Source organism: Dryobates pubescens, chromosome 22, assembly GCF_014839835.1.
Source record: "Dryobates pubescens isolate bDryPub1 chromosome 22, bDryPub1.pri, whole genome shotgun sequence".
Lineage (NCBI taxonomy): Eukaryota > Metazoa > Chordata > Aves > Piciformes > Picidae > Dryobates > Dryobates pubescens.
This window is the reverse complement of record NC_071633.1, coordinates 10485263-10503677: the sequence shown is the minus strand read 5'-3', so window position 1 is coordinate 10503677 and position 18415 is coordinate 10485263. Positions and strand designations below refer to the sequence as shown.

Below are 18415 nucleotides of genomic sequence, written 5' to 3'. Positions count from 1 at the left end.
CTGGTTAGCCACCATCTCCTAATATTTTATGAGGAGGATACGACAGCCACATCTTGGAGAGATAACATGCTTCCTGCTCATTCAGCAGAGTGGGGACTTTGCTCTAAACAGTGTGGCAACTTTCAGTAGCTTCTCCATTTTGCTGTAGCATTAGTCCATGTGCTACTATGGTAGGGGCTGTTAGACTAAGAGCAGTTACTGAGCTGAAATTGTGGGAAAAGCCCACCTATTTATAGTGCAAATTTGGTAATTTACTCTTTTGCCATATGAGTGTGTTCTGCTACACATTTCTATGTTTCTTGATCATAGATAGGAGGGAAAGGAAGGGATTTGCTTGTATCAGAAGCAAGAGAGAGAACCAGCAGCCACAAAATTAGCATATGTGATGCATCAAACCCCTGAGGCCCATGACTCTTTGTAGTGAAGTGTAGGAAAAAACACTCCTTTATTTCTTTATATTCAAAAATCTCCTGTGGAGACTTCCTGGGTGCTAACAAGATAGGTTGAAAAGTGAGTCTGAGCTGTAGCTGTAAAGTTCATTTATTCTGTGGTGAAACATTGCATGGTGAAGCATCCTCTGGCTCCCTCAGCTGGGATTTTTCTTACCTGTAGGAGAAATTGCATTATTCTCAGCAGTGCTGAGCAGCAGAGGCCAACCAGCCCTGGTCATTAGAATAAAGAAGGCCTGGAAATCTTCTGAGTTTCACCACTTTTAAATGAGAAGTGTTCAGGCTGTAATTTTTTATGATGGGATTCAGACTCTGGAGTCACTTAGTGTTTCCAAAACTACACCTAAATTAGGTAAACTGAAAGTGGATCAGAATGTCCTGAAGGACTGACCTTCAGAAAAGCAGCACTTAAGGAAATCTGTGTTATTTCCACATGCACATAGAGAACTCCCTTAGCAGGGGTGGATGCTGCTTTGTCCATGACTGCATGGACTGGTACCGGATGGTGCTCTCATGTGGGGCTCAGTAACCTCTACCCAAGCTTCCACCTTAGTGAGGTCACAGGGAGCCTTCCTGTTTGCTTGGGCCAGCTGTTGAAGCAGACAGGTTCCCTACAAAGCTGGTAAGGAAACATAGTGAGTCCTTACCCACAGCAGCAGAAGGCTACATTAGCTTAGTCTGTCTTCAGAAGTGGTTTAAATGCTGCAAATGGTGTTCTGCAACTTCAGTCAGAGAAACTTAGAAATGGGGCTTTCACTTTGTTGTGTAAGAGGTCTTTGTAAGAAGGCTTTCACCATTTTCTTTTTATTATTTAAAGAGCAATTAAAAGCACTTTATGTGTGCTCAAAGGTGTAGATAGGCTGAGTTTAAAATACTCTCGGTTAGAGAGTGAGAGTTTAAAAACAACATAAAAAAAGAAGAAACCTGGCCTTTCCCTTTTATATTTTTTTCATTCTTATGTTTATTTTGACTAACGTTATTACCATGTGCATGGTAATACTTACAGAATGAGGAAAGATTAAAGGAAAAGGAGAGTTTATTTTGGAAACAATAAAAGCGGTCGTGAAAAATTGATTCTTTTACTGCTCTAGATACATCTCTCAAGACTAGGTCCATTGATGGAGTACTTGAGAGCTGGAGACAGGGGTCAGGTGAAGACTGAAATATGTGATCATACCTTGGTCAGTTTTTCATTCCACTTCTTGTCAAGACTGCCACCTTTTCTTACTTTTTCTAATTTGTTTGCTTTTTATCTTGCAAGAGTACTTTTTGGAATTCGGTGCTTTCTCACACTCCAGTCATCACACTTTGGAAGCTGTTGCAGGGAAGGTCCCATGCCTTCTGTAGAAATAGGAAATATTAAAAGAGACTGTCAGGTTCAGTTCTTTGTTTCTTTGTAGCTGCAGGATGGGCTTGGCAGCTCAATTGAAACAGGAGCCTAAAATCTCTGCTACGTTTAGGGGCCTACAAGTGAACACAGGAATCTAGCTGTAATGATAGTCTCTAGAGAAGCTTAGTTTACAGCTCTGAAACACTTGATTTACATGCCTGCTGAAAGTGATTAATTTCTGTTTGTATTTCTGTACAGATTGAGTATTTACTTAAAAAACTCACCGAAGCAATGGGAGCAGGCTGGCAGCAAGAGCAGTTTGACCATTATAAGATTGCTCTTAACACCAGTCGAGAAGGACTTTCTGCATGGGAGCTGATTGATCTCATTGGAAGTGGGCAGTTTAGTAAAGGCATGGACCAACAGACAGTGTCCATGGCAATCAATGAAGTTTTTAATGAGCTCATATTAGATGTACTCAAACAGGTAAGAACCACAGAGGACTAATGTTTTAAAGTAGATAGAACAATTTATTGCATAATGAGAAAATGTTCAATTTCTCCCTAATGGCTAATGAGCAGGGCAAATAAGGTAAATGACTTGTAAAGGTTCTTTAATATGAGCTGATTTTTATAAAAGAGGTGTGCTGTTGTTTACTTGTTACAGTGTTATGAATGAGTTGCTTGTTGGGAGTTTGGTTTTTAGAAGGTAGCAGCATGCTCTGACTTTACATACAGCCTCTTTTATACTAGTATCAACAGCTGACATAATAAGTTGCATTGAAAATGCTTTTTTCTCACTGCAGTTTTATTGTAGCTAATGTAAGTTGTACTAATTAGAACCTTTGTATTCAAACAAGAGGGTCTGAACAAAGGAATTGCTCCAGATGAAAGGCCTCCTTCCAAGCTGCACCACTTCAACAGGGCAAACAGGTGTAGAAGAGCTCCAAACCTATCTCCTTTCCTGTTCTGCATAGCAGACTGCATGACTGACAACCTACCTGTACTTAAACTGCTTTTCTTCCATGGGAAGTATTAATATCATGGAAACCTGAGAGGTCACAGCAGAGCTTACCTAGGGAGCCACTTAAAACTGACTTTTACCTGACAGAAATCTTTTCATCTTTGATTTCATGGCTTCTTAGGAAATTAAACAAAGACTTTCTTGGCAGGCTTTCCTGAGCTGTTTTGAAGAACTCGTCAAAAGGTCTAAGCACAGGAAATTACTTTGGAATATCCACAGAACAAAGCAAAATTCTATTTTTGGTGACTGCTGGTTGCAGTTGGAGGTGAGGGCTGGGAAACACACACACAGGTAGTCAGTTGTGAGCAAAATTCAGCTGTTTAATACCATGGAAGTAAGATAACCAGTGTCAGGTCCTTTGACTTGAAACTTGTGAGGAAATCAGATTTCAATCTCTATCCCCCCACTCTGATTTGGCCCCCTGTCTCCTGGACAGTCTCTGGCCTAATGGAGAATGGAGTTCCTCATATGACTTAAAGACATCATGGTTTGGTCTGCAGCTTATACCATCACACCTTGTTGATTCACACCATTGCCCTCTTTATGGCAGCAAATTATTATCGTAGGGTATAAATTTATGAGATACTGTTTTGTAGCCAAGTCTCATACTGCTCTTTTTTTTTTTTGCACAGTTACCTGGGTCTTTTATCTCGCACTTGCCAAGTGCAAAGTCTGGCACCATGGCTGGGGCAAGCCCTGGTATTGAGACAGTCTGGGGAATGAAGGGATTCAGAGTAAACCTGTGATTAAATTTGTGACAAAGATCACAAATGTGCAAAGATTCCCCAAGAGCAGTCAGTGAGGTCTTGGACGATGAGAGCCAACTGATGCCCAGAAAAAACAATTGTATCAAGGTTTTGCAGAAATTTGAGGGGAAAGTATCAGCCTGACTGGGCTCTGAAAGCAAATTTAGCATGTCAGGAAGGAACAAAACAACTGATTATGACTGAGACTCTGCGAGGCATGAAAGTGAAGCTTCAGGAGTCCTTCACACACCCTTGTGACCACCCAGACCTCAGACTTCAGTACAAAGGCAGCAAACAAAGCTATTTCTTTGTGCATTCCTGGTGTGGGGTGGGTTAGCACAGGGGAATAGGCATGGCCTTGGTTCTGGCCACGTCCAACTGGCTAGAAAAGCTGAGCACAAATTAGCTGCATGTGTAGGGAGGTTGGGGTTTTTAATTTTTTTCCCCTTGTTTTGATTTTTAAACAAAAGAGCTGCTCCAACTGTCCTGGATATTTTTTTTTTCCCTTAGAAGTGTGTAGGCTAATTATTTAGGGTCTTGAGCTAACTTTTCTGTAGGCCTTTAAGACCAGGAGGTTCAACAGAGGCCAGGCCTTTCAGCTGATCTGCTGTTTTTCTACAGGGTTATATGCTGAAAAAAGGTCATAAAAGGAAAAATTGGACAGAACGATGGTTTGTGCTAAAACCCAACATTATTTCCTACTATGTAAGCGAAGATTTAAAGGACAAGAAGGGAGACATCATACTGGATGGCAACTGCTGTGTAGAGGTAAAAAAAGCCCCGATGCCAAAACCTATTAATCTCTCTACAGAGGAATTAATCATGTTCTGCATGCAGATATCTTTTGCTAGTAGAGTTTTGTTACTTCATATAAAACCAGTTTGTGAACAGTCTTTTTATAAGGGTTCTTAGTACTGGTGTTTGTAGCTCTATAACATACGTAAGGCTTGACAATACAACTTAAATTTCAGTGTCTGTAAAGCTAATCTTTTGTTATCCATTCTAGGCCTTGCCTGACAAAGATGGAAAGAAATGCCTCTTTCTCATAAAATGTTTTGATAAAAGCTTTGAGATCAGTGCCTCTGATAAAAAGAAGAAGCAGGAGTGGATTCAAGGTGAGGTTTCAAAGATCTTAGCTATGTGAAAGTTAAAGGTAAGCTGAAGTCTTGCACCTGTGCTTTAGTCACATTTGAAGTTCTTGGTCTTGTGATTTTTGGGGTGTCTGTTTTGGGCACATAGGATCTTTAAGCACCTGAGCTTCAGGATGAACTAAGGATCCTTGTAAGGGAATAGCTTCCTGTCATTTAGGTGCTTCAGTATAAGTAACTGTAACAAAATGAAATGGATAGATACCATTGTTTGTGTACTTCTAGGGATGGGGAGGAGAATACTCCATGAATTGTTACTTTTGCAGACAAAGGGAAAGGTCGTTCACTTTGGCATCATAAAATACTGGCCTTGCTTTTACCGTTTCGCTTGAGGTAGTATAGTGAGACACAAGGTGGGGAACGGGGGCTTCCTTTTCTCTTCCCACAGGGAAGGTACTCCCTGTGTGGACCTTCCCAGATAGGTGCTGGATGGTAGTTGTACGCATCTTTTGCAGAGTGAGGTAGAAGCCCTTGCAAACCCCCTGTTGCCAGTGCCATTGAAGTACATGCAGCATTTAAATATTTGGAGATGGGTGCTGTCAGTTGCACTTCCCTCTTTACCTAAAGCATGCCACTAATCACACCAAAGTCTGAGCTACAATGACTGATTACTTAGTTCATAGGATCACAGGATGTTAAGGGTTAAAAGGGACCTTCAAACGTCATCAAGTCCAACCCCCCTGCCAGAGCAGGACAGGTCACACAGGAACACATCCAGAGGGATCTTGAAACTCTCTAGAGAAGGAGTCTCCACAAGGAGATTTCCAAAAGGAAATCTTTTTTCGCAGTGGTAGTCAGTGAATAAAATGCCAAAATCATCTGCTACTCCTCAGCTTTGCTGTCTGAATATTTCCTCACTGAATAGAAGTTAATGAGAGCTATTATCTTACTGGGAGAAATTTTTCTCTGGAACTATCAGTAGGAATAAAGGGTTTAAGGTTAGTCTTAGGTATGTGTGTGAAGTGTTGGGTTGGTTGGGGTTTTTTGCAGCTAGGCATGGAATGATTTGTATGTCTGTGGCCTGCTAAAAATCAGTATTGGAATTGACGTGGAATTATCCTTGTGGCACACAGCCAATACTGAAAGCCAAGTCTTTCACTGTGGGTTTGTGTTGACAGCTAGCCTGATGAGAACTGACAACAGCTATTTCTGATTTAAAAATACATTTAGAAAACCCCAACACAACAACCACCACCACAAGTATTCACTCACTAAGGGTATCCAGAAGGTGTAACGTTTCCCTTCACTGGTGTTCTCTTCCTTTCCCCTTGTCTTGTATGTTCCTCTCCAGCCATACAGACCACTGTAAGCCTGCTGAGGGCAGGGAGCCCTCCGCCCCACAAAGCAGCACGGCAGAAACGAAAAGAACTGCGCCAGAAGCTGTTAGCTGAGCAAGAAGAGCTGGAGAGACAGATGAAAGAGCTGCAAACGGCCAATGAGAACAAGCAGAAGGAGCTGGAGACTGTGCGAAAGGTGGGAATGAGAGCTGCTGACCTTCACGCTTTGAGTTCAGTTGTGGAGGCTGAGCTGGGCTTCTTTGAGGCAGCAGTCTCCTATTCAGGTTTTCAGACACATTGAGTAAACTCCTTTAGGGAAGGTGCGATTGTGTTGGAGTCAACCACCTAAGCAAGCAGACCTGATGGTTGAGCCTGCAGTAAACCTTCAGCACTGATGGCAGCACTTTTCTGGGGACTGCACAGCAGACTGTCCCCCATACTTGGTGAGGGTATGTGAAAAAAAGCCAACAACCCAGCTGTGTGGATGGTGTTTGGGCACTGGCGAGTGGAGAGTTTTCAGTCAGTTGCGGGTGTGGGGGGGTGTTTTTCTTTTCTGTTAGATATGTCAAATTTGGGGCTTTTCATTCAGGTTTCTTTTTTATATACAGTTTTCCAAAGTCATGTTCTGTGAGTTGTGTGTGGGAACTCTTCCCACAAATGTACCTTCCAGAGATAAAAATGAAATTTGCAAAGATTCCAAAGATAGGAAGTGATTTTGTGAGCATGCATGAGAATGGCTTTATTGCAGAGGTTTGGAGAGATGAGTAGAGCTGAGACACCTAGCAACAACCACTTATGAACAGTTAAAAAATCTATGTTCCTTGTAAATGCTGAATTGACTTCTAAAAGCCTAAGAACTGGACTAGAAATGTCTGAGTATTAGCAGACTTGCTGAATTCAAGCTTGTTAGTTGAAATTAAATGCCTGGCAGGAGACACCAGGGGACCTTTGCTGTGGCTGCCCACTCTTGACAGTAGACTGACCATGCTGATGGATCCTTGTCCTTTGAAACAACTGGTACCTCTGCAACAGTTCTCCACAGAGCACTGATGTACTTCCTGTCTGCATCATTGCTAGAGGTTTTCATAAACGAAAAGCACTAATTTCAGCCCTCCAGAAAACACCTTAGTGATCTTTGTGGCAAGGGGTGGGGGTGTGGGAAGCTATAAATAAATCTGAGTCTAGAAAGCAACTGAACCAATCCCAAATACGTCTTTTTAAAAGTCTTGTCATTAAGTCACAATTTGTGGCTAGGAAAAATGTGCCTTTTAAATTAACCTTGCACTGACAGTACTGATGTGGGTATTAATTTCTTTGCCTTAATGGAGTCTGACAATGGAAAATACATTAATTTAATTTTAGCACCTATTATTTGCCATGTGTTTAAGATTCAGAGTGCAAATTCTGCTTTAAAGGATAGCCTTTGTTACCTGCAAGTAATATGCCTGTTAACAGAAATCATAAGGCTGGATTTTGGTGTTGAGTTTACTTTCTTGAGAGAAAGTTAAGGGGAAGGTAACATGAGAGCATCCCCAGAGGAGCAGTGGGTTGTTGACAGGCTCCAGGGACTTTTTGTAGAAATTTCAACAGGTAAAACAAGAGCTGCAGCAAGAAACACCTTTTGAAGTGGGCTGGATTAAAATGGCTTCTGGGAGTAGTTTAGTCACTGACATGAACTACTGCACTTTGACTAAGTGGGAGGAACTTTGACTGTGTTGGAGGAACTTAAAAGTTTTTGATTAGCTGGAAAAATGTTCATCAGGAAAGAGGCTTTGTACAGGATTCAGAAAACGGAATTGTTCTGGAAAGTGTAGAGTTCGATTTGCTCTGAATGGCAGTGAGCCATCACTTACACAGCAGCTGCCAAAGTGCACTCTCAGAATTGTTTCTACTTTGACAGCTCCTGTAGTAGAATATTTCAGAATAACAAAAGCCTTTCTCTAAAATAGATTTTTTTTCCATATTTCTTAATGGCATTTTGAGATGCACACACTGAATAGACTTGAAAGGTAAGTTCTTCTTAGCAAGAGAGCATGCACAAGACTTGTGTGTCCTTTCTCTTTCAGTTTGAGGTCTTGCATGGAGTTCAGAGACTGCTAACTAACCGCTGCTGGAATGGTGTATTCCTGTGATTTCCCCTCCCTCCCTGCTCCAAACTTTTGGGACTTCTCCCTAAACTACCAAGTTGTTGCCTACCTGCCAGGAAATGATGTTCTCTGAAGTGAATTAAGCAGGAAGTTGCTGATAAAGAGTGGACAAACTATTCTCTTGTTGAACACTCTAGCAAAACCCTGCCACCCACCCTTGCCTGTGACTCTGTCTGTTTTCCCTCTCATCTCACTATTGGCAATGATTGTTTAATTTCAAAAGCAGGAAAGTAAATCAAATGTCACTTAAATAGGCATCTTGGATTTGACTACAATTATGTGCCTTTGTATGTTCTGGCAGAGGAGCAATGCTACTTCTAAAAGACTGGCATCATTTAAGCTTTTCAAAGGACAGCAATTCTGTACCATCTTCTACAGCTCTAAAACAACCTAGAAGCCTTCTCCTTCCCTTCTTCCCATCTATTTCAGACTAGAGTCTGAAATAAGAGCAAGCACTTAAAGGAATCAAAGTTCTGGATTGGCAGTTTTAAGTGTTTAAGCATCTCATTAGTTCACCTAGGATGTACGCTAAGTTTCAAATGGGGTACCCTTCCAAAAATACTGAGGAAATAGATGTCCTGTTCTGACTGCAGGCCTGTGGAAAGACTTTCTCTAGCATAGTGTGTTGCAAATGATGGGTGCTTGCTTTCTGTTTCCTCTGAAGAATCAGATAAGTTTCTTAGGAAAATGTTGTGAAAAATTTTGGTTTCAGTATTGGTAAAGTTTTATCTGGTACTTGCATGTTCCCAACCACCTGTGTGTTCTGAAAATACACACTACTGAAATCCTGATGAAAGGGAAAACTGCAACTGCTATTTATATGTGGAATCATGATGCAAACCAAGTTTAGCTGCAAAAACATGTGAAGGTAGCAGCAGCTGTTTCCCAGGCTTTAGTTCTGACTAGACTAATTTTTCCCAGAATACCAAAGGATGATTATTAACTAGAATTTTATTTACCTTACATGGCAATTTAGGGGATGTTGAAGGGATGTGATTCACAATAGCGCAATTATTATAGTTGAAACCTGTGGCACTTCTGCTTTCCCATGGCAATTTAGTGCTTCTCAGCTTATGTTTCTGTATGAACTCTATGCATGCTGGCATGTTTTCACTGCTGGAACTCCTGTGCACTCCTGCCTGCCATGTGGTTTTCCAGCAAAGCTTTCTGTATTAGATGGAAGTCACTGCATTTCCTTCTCTACTGGTTGAGCAAAGCAGGACTTAGAGCAAAGTCAGAGGAAGTCTGATAATTGACTTTTCATTGGTAAAGGTAAAATTGTCTTGCAAATGAGATTGGAAATTTTACTTAGAGATCGAGACTGTGCTCAGACATTAAGAAGCTGGGGCCTGTTAATGCTTTAGGTTTCTTCTGTTTTTTGTAAAAAGCCAGACATTTGTAAACGAAACTTCATTCCTTCCTAATATCTTAGTTTTGACAAATTATTTTCCCCTTCTTTTCTTACCCCTACCTTGCACCCTTCTCTTCCAGCAACTGGAAGCAGCAGCTGCTCGTGCCGCTGAGGAAGAGAAGAAAAGACTACAGACTCAGGTGGAATTACAAGACCGCTTTAGTTTGGAGCTGGAGAGAGAAAAAATGGTAAGTAGTTCATATGAGGTTTTGCTGCAGTCAGACATAACAAGCAGCTAGGTCAGCAGCAATGATTTTCCTCAGGTGGTCACAGAAAGGGTTCTGCAGATGTTGCAGGAGTGTTGCATTTGCTAGAGACATAGCATACAATATTTTTCTAGTGAATTCAAATACTGGAACAGCTCAACTGCAATTTGTGTTAAAAACTGGGAAAATTTTCCACTGTTAAAAGAATAAATTATATTGAAATTCTCCTTGCAGTCTTCCAAGATGGAGAACCTGAGGCCAGTATATACTCTGTGAACATGCAAAAATGAACAGGCATAATCCAAATGCATTTTATTCCTAATACTATTGCTTTTTGAAAAGCTGTATTTTACATTGACAGAAACACAAAAAGCAAAATTGTAGCTTTACATCATTGCTACTATAATCCACATTAAGAAATTCCAAAAGAACTGATTTTCGGTCTTCAAGGGCTTTGCCAGGCCTAGCAGGCTTTTCTGTTAACTGGAGAAATGGAAATGGTGAGGCTGATGTGATGGAACGCCTGGGAACATAACTGCACACAGTGCTGCTTTATGGGCAGAGTGTGAATTCCTGAATACCATCACTTTCTGGGTCAATGGGATTTCAGTTAGCTGAGGGAAAGCAGACTGCAGATCAGCGGAGCAGGACATGCCATCCCAGCACACTTGACAGCCAGTCTTTCTTGCTGAGCTCAGGAGCTGTGCTTACCTTCTGTGAAGTACATGCTCTGTATTGCTGAACGCTGAGGTTTTGGTGCTTTATCCCAACTCAGTTCAAAGCCAGCTGACTGCTGTTGTCCACAGTACAGTGAGGGTCTGGGTGGGAAGATGGCTCTGCTGCTGCTGTGCCCCTGGTTTTCTGCTCTGGTCGGTGGAAAGAGGGGGCAATAAGGATGAGAGACTGAGTGACTGTGGATATGCAGCATCCGCCCACCTTCCTCTGTCTTTTACCATTGGGTTTTGTATAGTTGCTCGTCTAGCAAAGACAACCACCTTAGCCAATTTCTGCTCCCTTATCCATCCCATGGCAACATCCAGATACAAGTGTGTGGAATACATTGTTAAAGGACTTGTGCCTGAGAAAAGGAGTGGAAAAAGTGTAACAAAACCAGCCTGACCTTTGTGTCTGGTCACACTACAAGTTTTCCTTCAGTTTAGCATCTATCTGTAAATTAAGTGACAAGATCAAACAGATTGAAGTTAGGTATGAACCCCTGTAAAATCCTGTGCTGCACAAAGTAGGGCAATGTAGGTAATTATTATATTAATGCTCTTAGTTACACATCTACAAATTGAGACTCCACTTTTTTATCACTTTTGCTCTATAGGCAGCAGGAAAAGGTTTGTTGCTGAAAACATTATCTGGGAGAAACCTGGCAATTCCTCTAAAATTTGGGAATGTGAGTTGAATGGTAGCTTATAGATGTCCTCAATTTGTGTTGATAGGTAAGACAAAAAATGGAAGAGCAGGTTGCACAGAAATCATCTGAACTGGAACAGTACTTACAGAGAGTACGTGAACTGGAAGAAATGTACAAACAGCTACAGGAAGCTTTGGAGGATGAGAAGCAGGCACGCCAAGATGAAGAGACTGTAAGGAAACTTCAGGCCAGGTATGCCTTTGACCTAGTAGAGATGTATTTCAACTCCCCACTCCCCCTTAAAATAATAAATAACTTTGCCCTAATATTAAAGATTGTTTGCATCTTGGACATGCTGCTAGAAGAAGTAGACTAGCTACAAGTCCAAACGCAGGATAGATTATTTTTTTTGCTCCTTTAAGCTATGAAAGGTAGAATCATGGAATTGTTTTGGTTCTAAAAGACCTTTAAGGGCATCGAGTCCAGTCGTTATCTAACTTTACCAAGTCTGGTGCTAAACCATGTCCCTTAGCACCACATTTCTGCATCTTGTAAACATCTCCAGGGATAGGATTCAACCACCTCCCTGAAGATCCTGGTCCAGTGAGAACCTTTTCAAAAGTGAAGAAATTTCTAATAACCAACCTAAACCTCCCCTGGTGCAACTTGCAGGCATTTCTACTGGTCCTATTGCTTGTTACTAGGGAGATGAGACCAACCCCACCTTGCTATGACTTCCTTTCAGGTAGCTGCAGGGAGTAAGAAGGTCTCCTCTCAGTATAGCTGGTATTTGTGATTTTTTAAATACAGTTGCTTAGCCCTTAGCAGTGGGAGTCTTCAGCGGTCAGAAGTGTTTTCATCAGGTGTTACACAAGTCAGCATTTCAAAAATTGAGGTCACTCTCCACAGACTTTTCAGCTGTGTATTTTGTAAAGCAGCAAGTGTAAACATAACTTGCTGTTGTATTTTATCACAGGTTTAAATTGCAATTGATAAGAGCTTAAGTTTCTTCTTACTCACATGGGCTTTGTTCAGTGTGGTTTGCTTCTTCACATGCTCAGTTGTCCCAAGGCAATAGAGACAGCTTAAGCATGCTTATTGCCTCTGTGGTTTTTTGTCTATTTGCATTATTGAGTAAAGTTTCTGAATAGCCCTTTGTAGCAGTCAGACTGCTTGCACTGCTGGCATGATTTTCATCTTTACACTGAAGAAAAGCCAGCAAGCAATAATTATTCCCCTGCTTCCCAAGTATTAAAAAAAAAAAAGGGAGGGGAAAGAAAATAACTAGCTTGGCTTCCTCACACCACACATTCTACATAATGAATACAGCTTTAAAGTGCAGTTAACATTGTGATCCCCATTGCAGATTACTGGAAGAGGAGTCAGCAAAGAGAGCTGAATTGGAAAAATGGCACTTGGAGCAGCAACAGACCATTCAGATGACAGAAGCAGAGAAGCAAGAGCTAGAAAACCAGAGAATGATAAAGGAACAGGCTCTTCAAGTTGCTATGCAGCAACTAGAACAACTTGAACTGGAAAGGAAGGAGGCCCTTGAGCAATATGAGGTCAGTTGCTCTGTTCATCAGCCTCTCATACTTAACCAGGTATTGAGCAGTTCAACTGAATTTGAAGTTCATCAGTGTAATTTTTCTTTAAGGATTAGTATGGCACAAGAAATACAGTAACAGGTAGGACAGCTGTGCTGGGGTTTTTTTGGCCTAACTCTGTAGATAGATTTGAGGGAGAGGACATGTTTCAGACACACCACCTCCTTTATTCTTTTGTCCCAATTTAGCATGCAAACCAGCTCAGTCATACCCATAAATTTGTCTTCTACTGCAGACTAACTTCTTACGTAATCATTGTTGTCATAACTAAACACCTTGTGCTTTTGGATTAGTTTCCCTGCAGTGGTTTGATTATGTCATTGGACAAAATTGTTTTCTAGAGATGAAAAGTCAGTGTGCTACTGACTTTGCTCCTCAACAAGGTGTTTGAGCACTAAACTGATGTCAAGGATAGCTATGAATCATCTCAAATCCTCAACATGTAGCAGCACCTTGTGTCCTGCTCTTGGCTCTGCTGAGTGGTTCCAATGAAGGCCAGTAGTTGTAATTCATGGAAAAAATAAGAACTGTAATTGAACAGGTAAACTCTGAGGTGCTGCGTGCTTTCTAGGGCTAGGGAGGAGTTGATCCTGTGTATTTAGGTGAGGGAAAAAAACAGGACTGGATTCCTGTTTAACTAGGAAGCGTGTTTATGCTGTTGCTGTGCCCTTGAGGTTAGCTCTGTGAAGGATGAGCTAGTGAGCTGTCTCAACGGGCACAGAACACAAAGGCTGTGGTGACTGCAAGGAAGGGCCCAGGTGTGACAGTTCTGACCTTTTTACAACTTACTGTGTTGGAATTGCATCTCACACTATCACTACTGGATTGCTTACGGCTAACACTTGTTTTTGTTTTACATGGCATCTTGGGGTTTTTGTATATGAAACGTAATTTATTACTCCAAAGGAACTGCTGAGTACAGTAGACATAAAAAACCCCAAACAAAACCAACTAAACAAATTCCCCACTACGAACAAATGCTGCAGTAGCTCACTGCCCTAGGTGACTTGTTATTCCAGAAATAAGTAAACCGGTTTAGCCTTATGCACCCCTGTTTCTTGTGTGGGTGTAACAGCAGTGGCCCTTTTCCCTGCTTGTATTTTGTGATTTCTGATAGTGAGAGATGCCCATTAGCTGCTCTTTGGTTGGAACAGAACATGCACCTTTTTGTTTTGAAGCTACTGTTTATGTAGTTTCTGTCAGTCTTTATGAAGACTGGCCCTGTGGGCTTATGCAACTACAGAATCTTGCAAAACCTGGTTCTTTTTGGATTCAGTTTTGACAGCTTGCTTTTTATACAGCTAATAATGATAGATTTTGACTAAATTTCTTAGGATGGTTTAAAAATTAGGTTCTCCTGTCTGCACTAAATGGAGCACTGCCTTAGTCTGGTTCTCTCTTTATATAAAAAGAAAAAACACCCTTTCAAATCTAAACACAGTTGAGTTGTCCTTGATTTTAAATGGGCTGTACCTTCTTTCAGGAGGTTAAGAAGAAGTTGGAAATGGCAGCTAATAACACCAAGAGTTGGAAGGATAAAGTAGCTCATCATGAGGGATTAATTCGACTAATAGAGCCAGGTAAGTTATCAATAGAGGGGTTACAAAAAAACAAGTATTCATTCTGCCTCGTTTACTGCGATGATCACTACATCATCTCTGCCTTTTCCTGTAGCTTACTGCTTTCCCAGCAGCCTGTAAATGCCTCGTTTGTGAGAACTGCTGATGGTAACTTTCAAGTTTTTACCTGTTTGCTCTACTGTAACAATCATTTATTTGAAACAAAGCAAGGATCACCCTCCCATTGCATGCTTTGGGTGTTCAGTGCAGTTTGCATAAATGTTAATAGCCTAAAATATGAAGTAAATATAGCTGAATTACTTGATTTTAAGGAAAAGGTCAATTTTTTTTAGCTTAATTAAGAGCATGCCAACCCAGAAGAAAGTGGCTTTGTAATGCAGTGTTGGAGAGATCCTTTTCCTTTAAGGACACCTCTAAGGCAAGAAGAGGAGGGGTTTATTAGGACACAACTAATTAGGTTGAGAAGGAAGTCAAGAGATGGGGATGTAAAAGATTGCAGCAACTGACAGCTTCTCTCTCTTAAGCACCTTCACTCTCCGTGTCCCAGGCATTATTCTCTCCTGGGTTAGGCAGGTCCTTGGGTCACCTTCAAAAAGGTTCCCAGTTATAGAAGACATAGCACTTACCAAGTTGTCACATGGCCTATCCCACCCACAATGAGCGAGCAATGTCTCCGTCAGAAGTGCCTGTCTCAAGTATTATGCTTTGTGTTCCAGGCTCCAAGAATCCTCACTTAATCACAAACTGGGGCCCGGCGGCCTTCACTGAAGCTGAACTTGAGCAAAGACAAAAGAACTGGAAAGGGGGGAAAAAGGCTGCTTCTGAGTAACAGCAGCAGCTGATGGATCGCTCGTGAGAAGCCCACCTTCATTCACTCTGCTTTGCACAGAGCAGCTTCTTGCTTCTAAAGATTAGTTTGCTCAGCAGGTTGGGCCTTTCCACAAAGGAAATACTGTTTGTTACATAGGAGTGCCTGCTCAGAGGTCAGTAATTATAATGTATGGTGTCTGAGAATAATTGTTGTCCCTCACATTTCTAGAAATTCTGTTCTTTTATACAAAACTTTTCAACTGAATATTTTTATTTAAACGTACGTAGGGAGAGAGTTGCTTCTGTACTAGCCTGTCACAATCTCACCACAGCTAACCAACACCAAGCAGTGTCACCCTCGTTCCAAAAAGGGAAACAATTCTGTCATTTGTGCAGTTAGTGTAATTTAAGCCCAGGAGGAAAGCGGTCCTGGAGGTTCTGTCCAACACTGAGACAGAGCATTACCTTTTCTTCCACTGAGTCTCCCTTCCTTTTTCTGTTATTTTTTTCCCATCTGTTGTTCTTTGCATGGTGCTTAGCACTCAGATATGTTCTTCCTTAGCAAGGGCAGACTGGCATCGCTGGGTCTCTGCTGGCTGGGCTGATGTTGGGTCCTGTATGTGGAAATCCAAACAGAAGAACTGGAAATAGGCATGTGCAAAAGCTGTTGAAAAGTATTTGGAAAAAGGAGTCATGCAAGAGTGTTCCTGTGCTGTTTCATACTTTAGAAATGAATACCACCCCACCCCCCTACCCCAAGAGTTCTCTGTAGTTTCAAAGATGCAGAGTTCTCATGTGCAGGTTTCTAGAGCAGCTGAATGGAGGATGATGGCACAAACAGGCCAAACACCAGCTGCAGCAAGGCTGTTTGTGCAAGAAACTTGGCTACAGTATTCCACTGGTTTAGATGCAGCACTCGTCTTAATTTGAGCCAGATTAACAAAAGGAAGAAGGAAAGCCAGAGGAAAACTAAAATTGACATTTTAGTTGTAGACAAAAACTATCAATGTGTAGCAACAGTGCTTTAGAAGAAGAAAATTGTCAGTAAACTATTTCCAGTGTTTCCCATAACAAGGCTTCCCAAAGAGCCACCTGCTTTGCTTCAAAATTCTCTCCAGGGACAAAGGCAAAGGTAGTTACTACTTTTTCTGTAGGCAAAAGGCACAGGTGTGTGATGTTTCCTTTGCAGATCTCCCACACCAGAGAAAGCAACAGTAAACCAGTACAGGACAGAACTAAGTCCCCCCTGCTGAAGAGCAGGTGCCTGTTGGAGTGGTGTATTAGTCAGCTTTGACCTTTGCATGCACACTGAACACAGACACCCATCTCTTAGCACCTGCTTTTAAGTTCAGTTAAATGTTAAATTATTTTTAGTAACTAGGAAGTGAGTTTTTCAGATGGCTGACCAGTGCATTTGTGTACAGCACTGATCCTTGGATCTAAGAGCAGAAGTTGTATAGACATGATCTTCAGATTTGGAAGTCAATAGCTTTTTTTTGGTTTTGCCTATCAACAAAGACTCACTCAGATACTGAGTCCCCTCAGGCATTTATTCTCTGGTTACCTTCTTATACTAAGTGAAATCTTTAATGTTTCAGTAAATGGAATACTGATTAGAATGGCAGGAACATCCAGGATCTTCCTTGTTGTATTTACTGTACAGGAAAGCAATAGCTGCTTAGGCTTGCTAACGAGGCATTTTTAAAATTGATCGTGTTTACAGAAGAAATGTGAAAAAATCTGTAACAGAGATACTAATGTGCACGTGGGAAATCCTGACTAAAGGAAAGGCTGCGGTATCTATAGCTACCAACTAGCTTTCATTTGGAGAGCAGAAGGTGGATTGGGGCTAAACTTGTTTAATTTTTCTAACAGTCTTTATTTTGGACAAATGTTTTTTTAAGAACACCAAATGATGCATGTTTCCATGTTTTGTACTGTTCTTTAGAACTGGCTATTTAATAAAGTAATACAAAATCATTCACAGTTCTTTTCACAGGGCTTTCTTTTGAGTTACTGAGTTCAGAATCCAGTAGCTCTTGTGTGTAAGTACTGAAGTATTACTGTGGTGGAAGAAATACACTCCTAATGGCCTGAGAAGTGGAATCTGGTTTAAAGCAATGATAAAGGCAATAGTCACACACTGTGAAGCCAAATGCCTTAACACTGCTTCCCTTCCAGCTGCTATTCGGTACACCTTGAGACAGTGTGGCAATGCTCAGCTGTTACCAACAGCACTGCTCACTAACAGTATGTTGAGCTGCATTCTGGCCAGTTCCTGAAACAGTTGGGAAATTAATTAATAGAACAGCTGCCATCTGCACAGCAAGGCTGAGGTTGCTGGCCTAGGACAAGGGTAGACCTGCTCTTAAGAGCTAATGAGGGGAAAACAGCTGCAACATGAGAGTATTTTGGCACACACGTACACATGCCTCTGAAGGCAAAATAGCCCTTCGTTATGTTGGCATCCACATCTGTCTGTCTTGAGTTAGTTATTTCTTAGTCACTATTAGAAGAGGAAATGAGACAAGTCCCATTTTTGCTCTCTTGTGCCTGTGTGCTCTGACAAGCTAAGAAAGCTTTGTGTGAGGTGCTGCCCAGCGAGAGAAGGTTGCCTTAAAAATTAACCAATAGCATTTTGAGGAAAAAATAGCAATTTAGACTAAGTCCATTAAAACAGTATTCAAGGAGAAGGTAGAGCTGTCAGCCAGAGTTGCTACATCCATGAAACAGCACAGCATAGGAAACTGCACCCCTGGAGCAGTTTCGGTTCTGGTATACCTCTTACTCCAAGAAACCAAGAGGACTCTGAAGGGTGAGGAGATCCTCACTGAAATGTGAAGCCATGGACATTTCTGTTCTGCACCAAGAAGCCTTGCCATAGTACTGTGCCTTACATACATGCCAAGCTCAATTACTTACGCAGAGGCTGGTGGAAAAGTTGCATCTCCGCTTCTTGAATGCTCAGTAGGATATACTGGGAGGTTCGTTCTGCTTGTTTTGTCTGACAAGTTCAGGTTGACTTGCTGCTGGTGGAACAGCCTGGCGAATCAATTGCAGAGTATCATGCCTGCTTTCTCCTAACACATAGCTTTTTTGTGTGTCTTGTAACCATTTTACTGAACTAACTTACATCCTTGTTCATGCATTCCTGACCCTAACAGGCTGGTTTCCAGCAACTCATTACTTCTGTTTAACGCTCCTGCATGAACAGCCACAAAAGCAAAGCCTATATGAGAAAGCAATATCATTCTAGGACAGTATCAGTATCCCTGGGCAAAGCCCCTAGCAAGCAACTGTTCAGCCATGCAGGCCTTC

At 41.5% G+C, this 18415-nt stretch overlaps 1 protein-coding gene across 1 annotated transcript in view; it reads left to right on the top strand.

The window, feature by feature from the left end:
* The window catches only part of SWAP70 (switching B cell complex subunit SWAP70), a 37383-nt gene extending 21814 nt beyond the window's left edge, over positions 1-15569 (top strand). Inside the window, exons 4-12 of the mRNA XM_009905108.2 lie at positions 2038-2265; positions 4170-4316; positions 4555-4663; positions 5988-6169; positions 9612-9719; positions 11186-11352; positions 12467-12665; positions 14191-14287; positions 15004-15569. Of these exons, the coding sequence (XP_009903410.1) occupies positions 2038-2265; positions 4170-4316; positions 4555-4663; positions 5988-6169; positions 9612-9719; positions 11186-11352; positions 12467-12665; positions 14191-14287; positions 15004-15116 (1350 nt within the window). The 3' untranslated portion in view covers positions 15117-15569. The remainder of the gene's footprint in view (positions 1-2037; positions 2266-4169; positions 4317-4554; positions 4664-5987; positions 6170-9611; positions 9720-11185; positions 11353-12466; positions 12666-14190; positions 14288-15003) is intronic.
* Positions 15570-18415: the final 2846 nt, after the last annotated feature.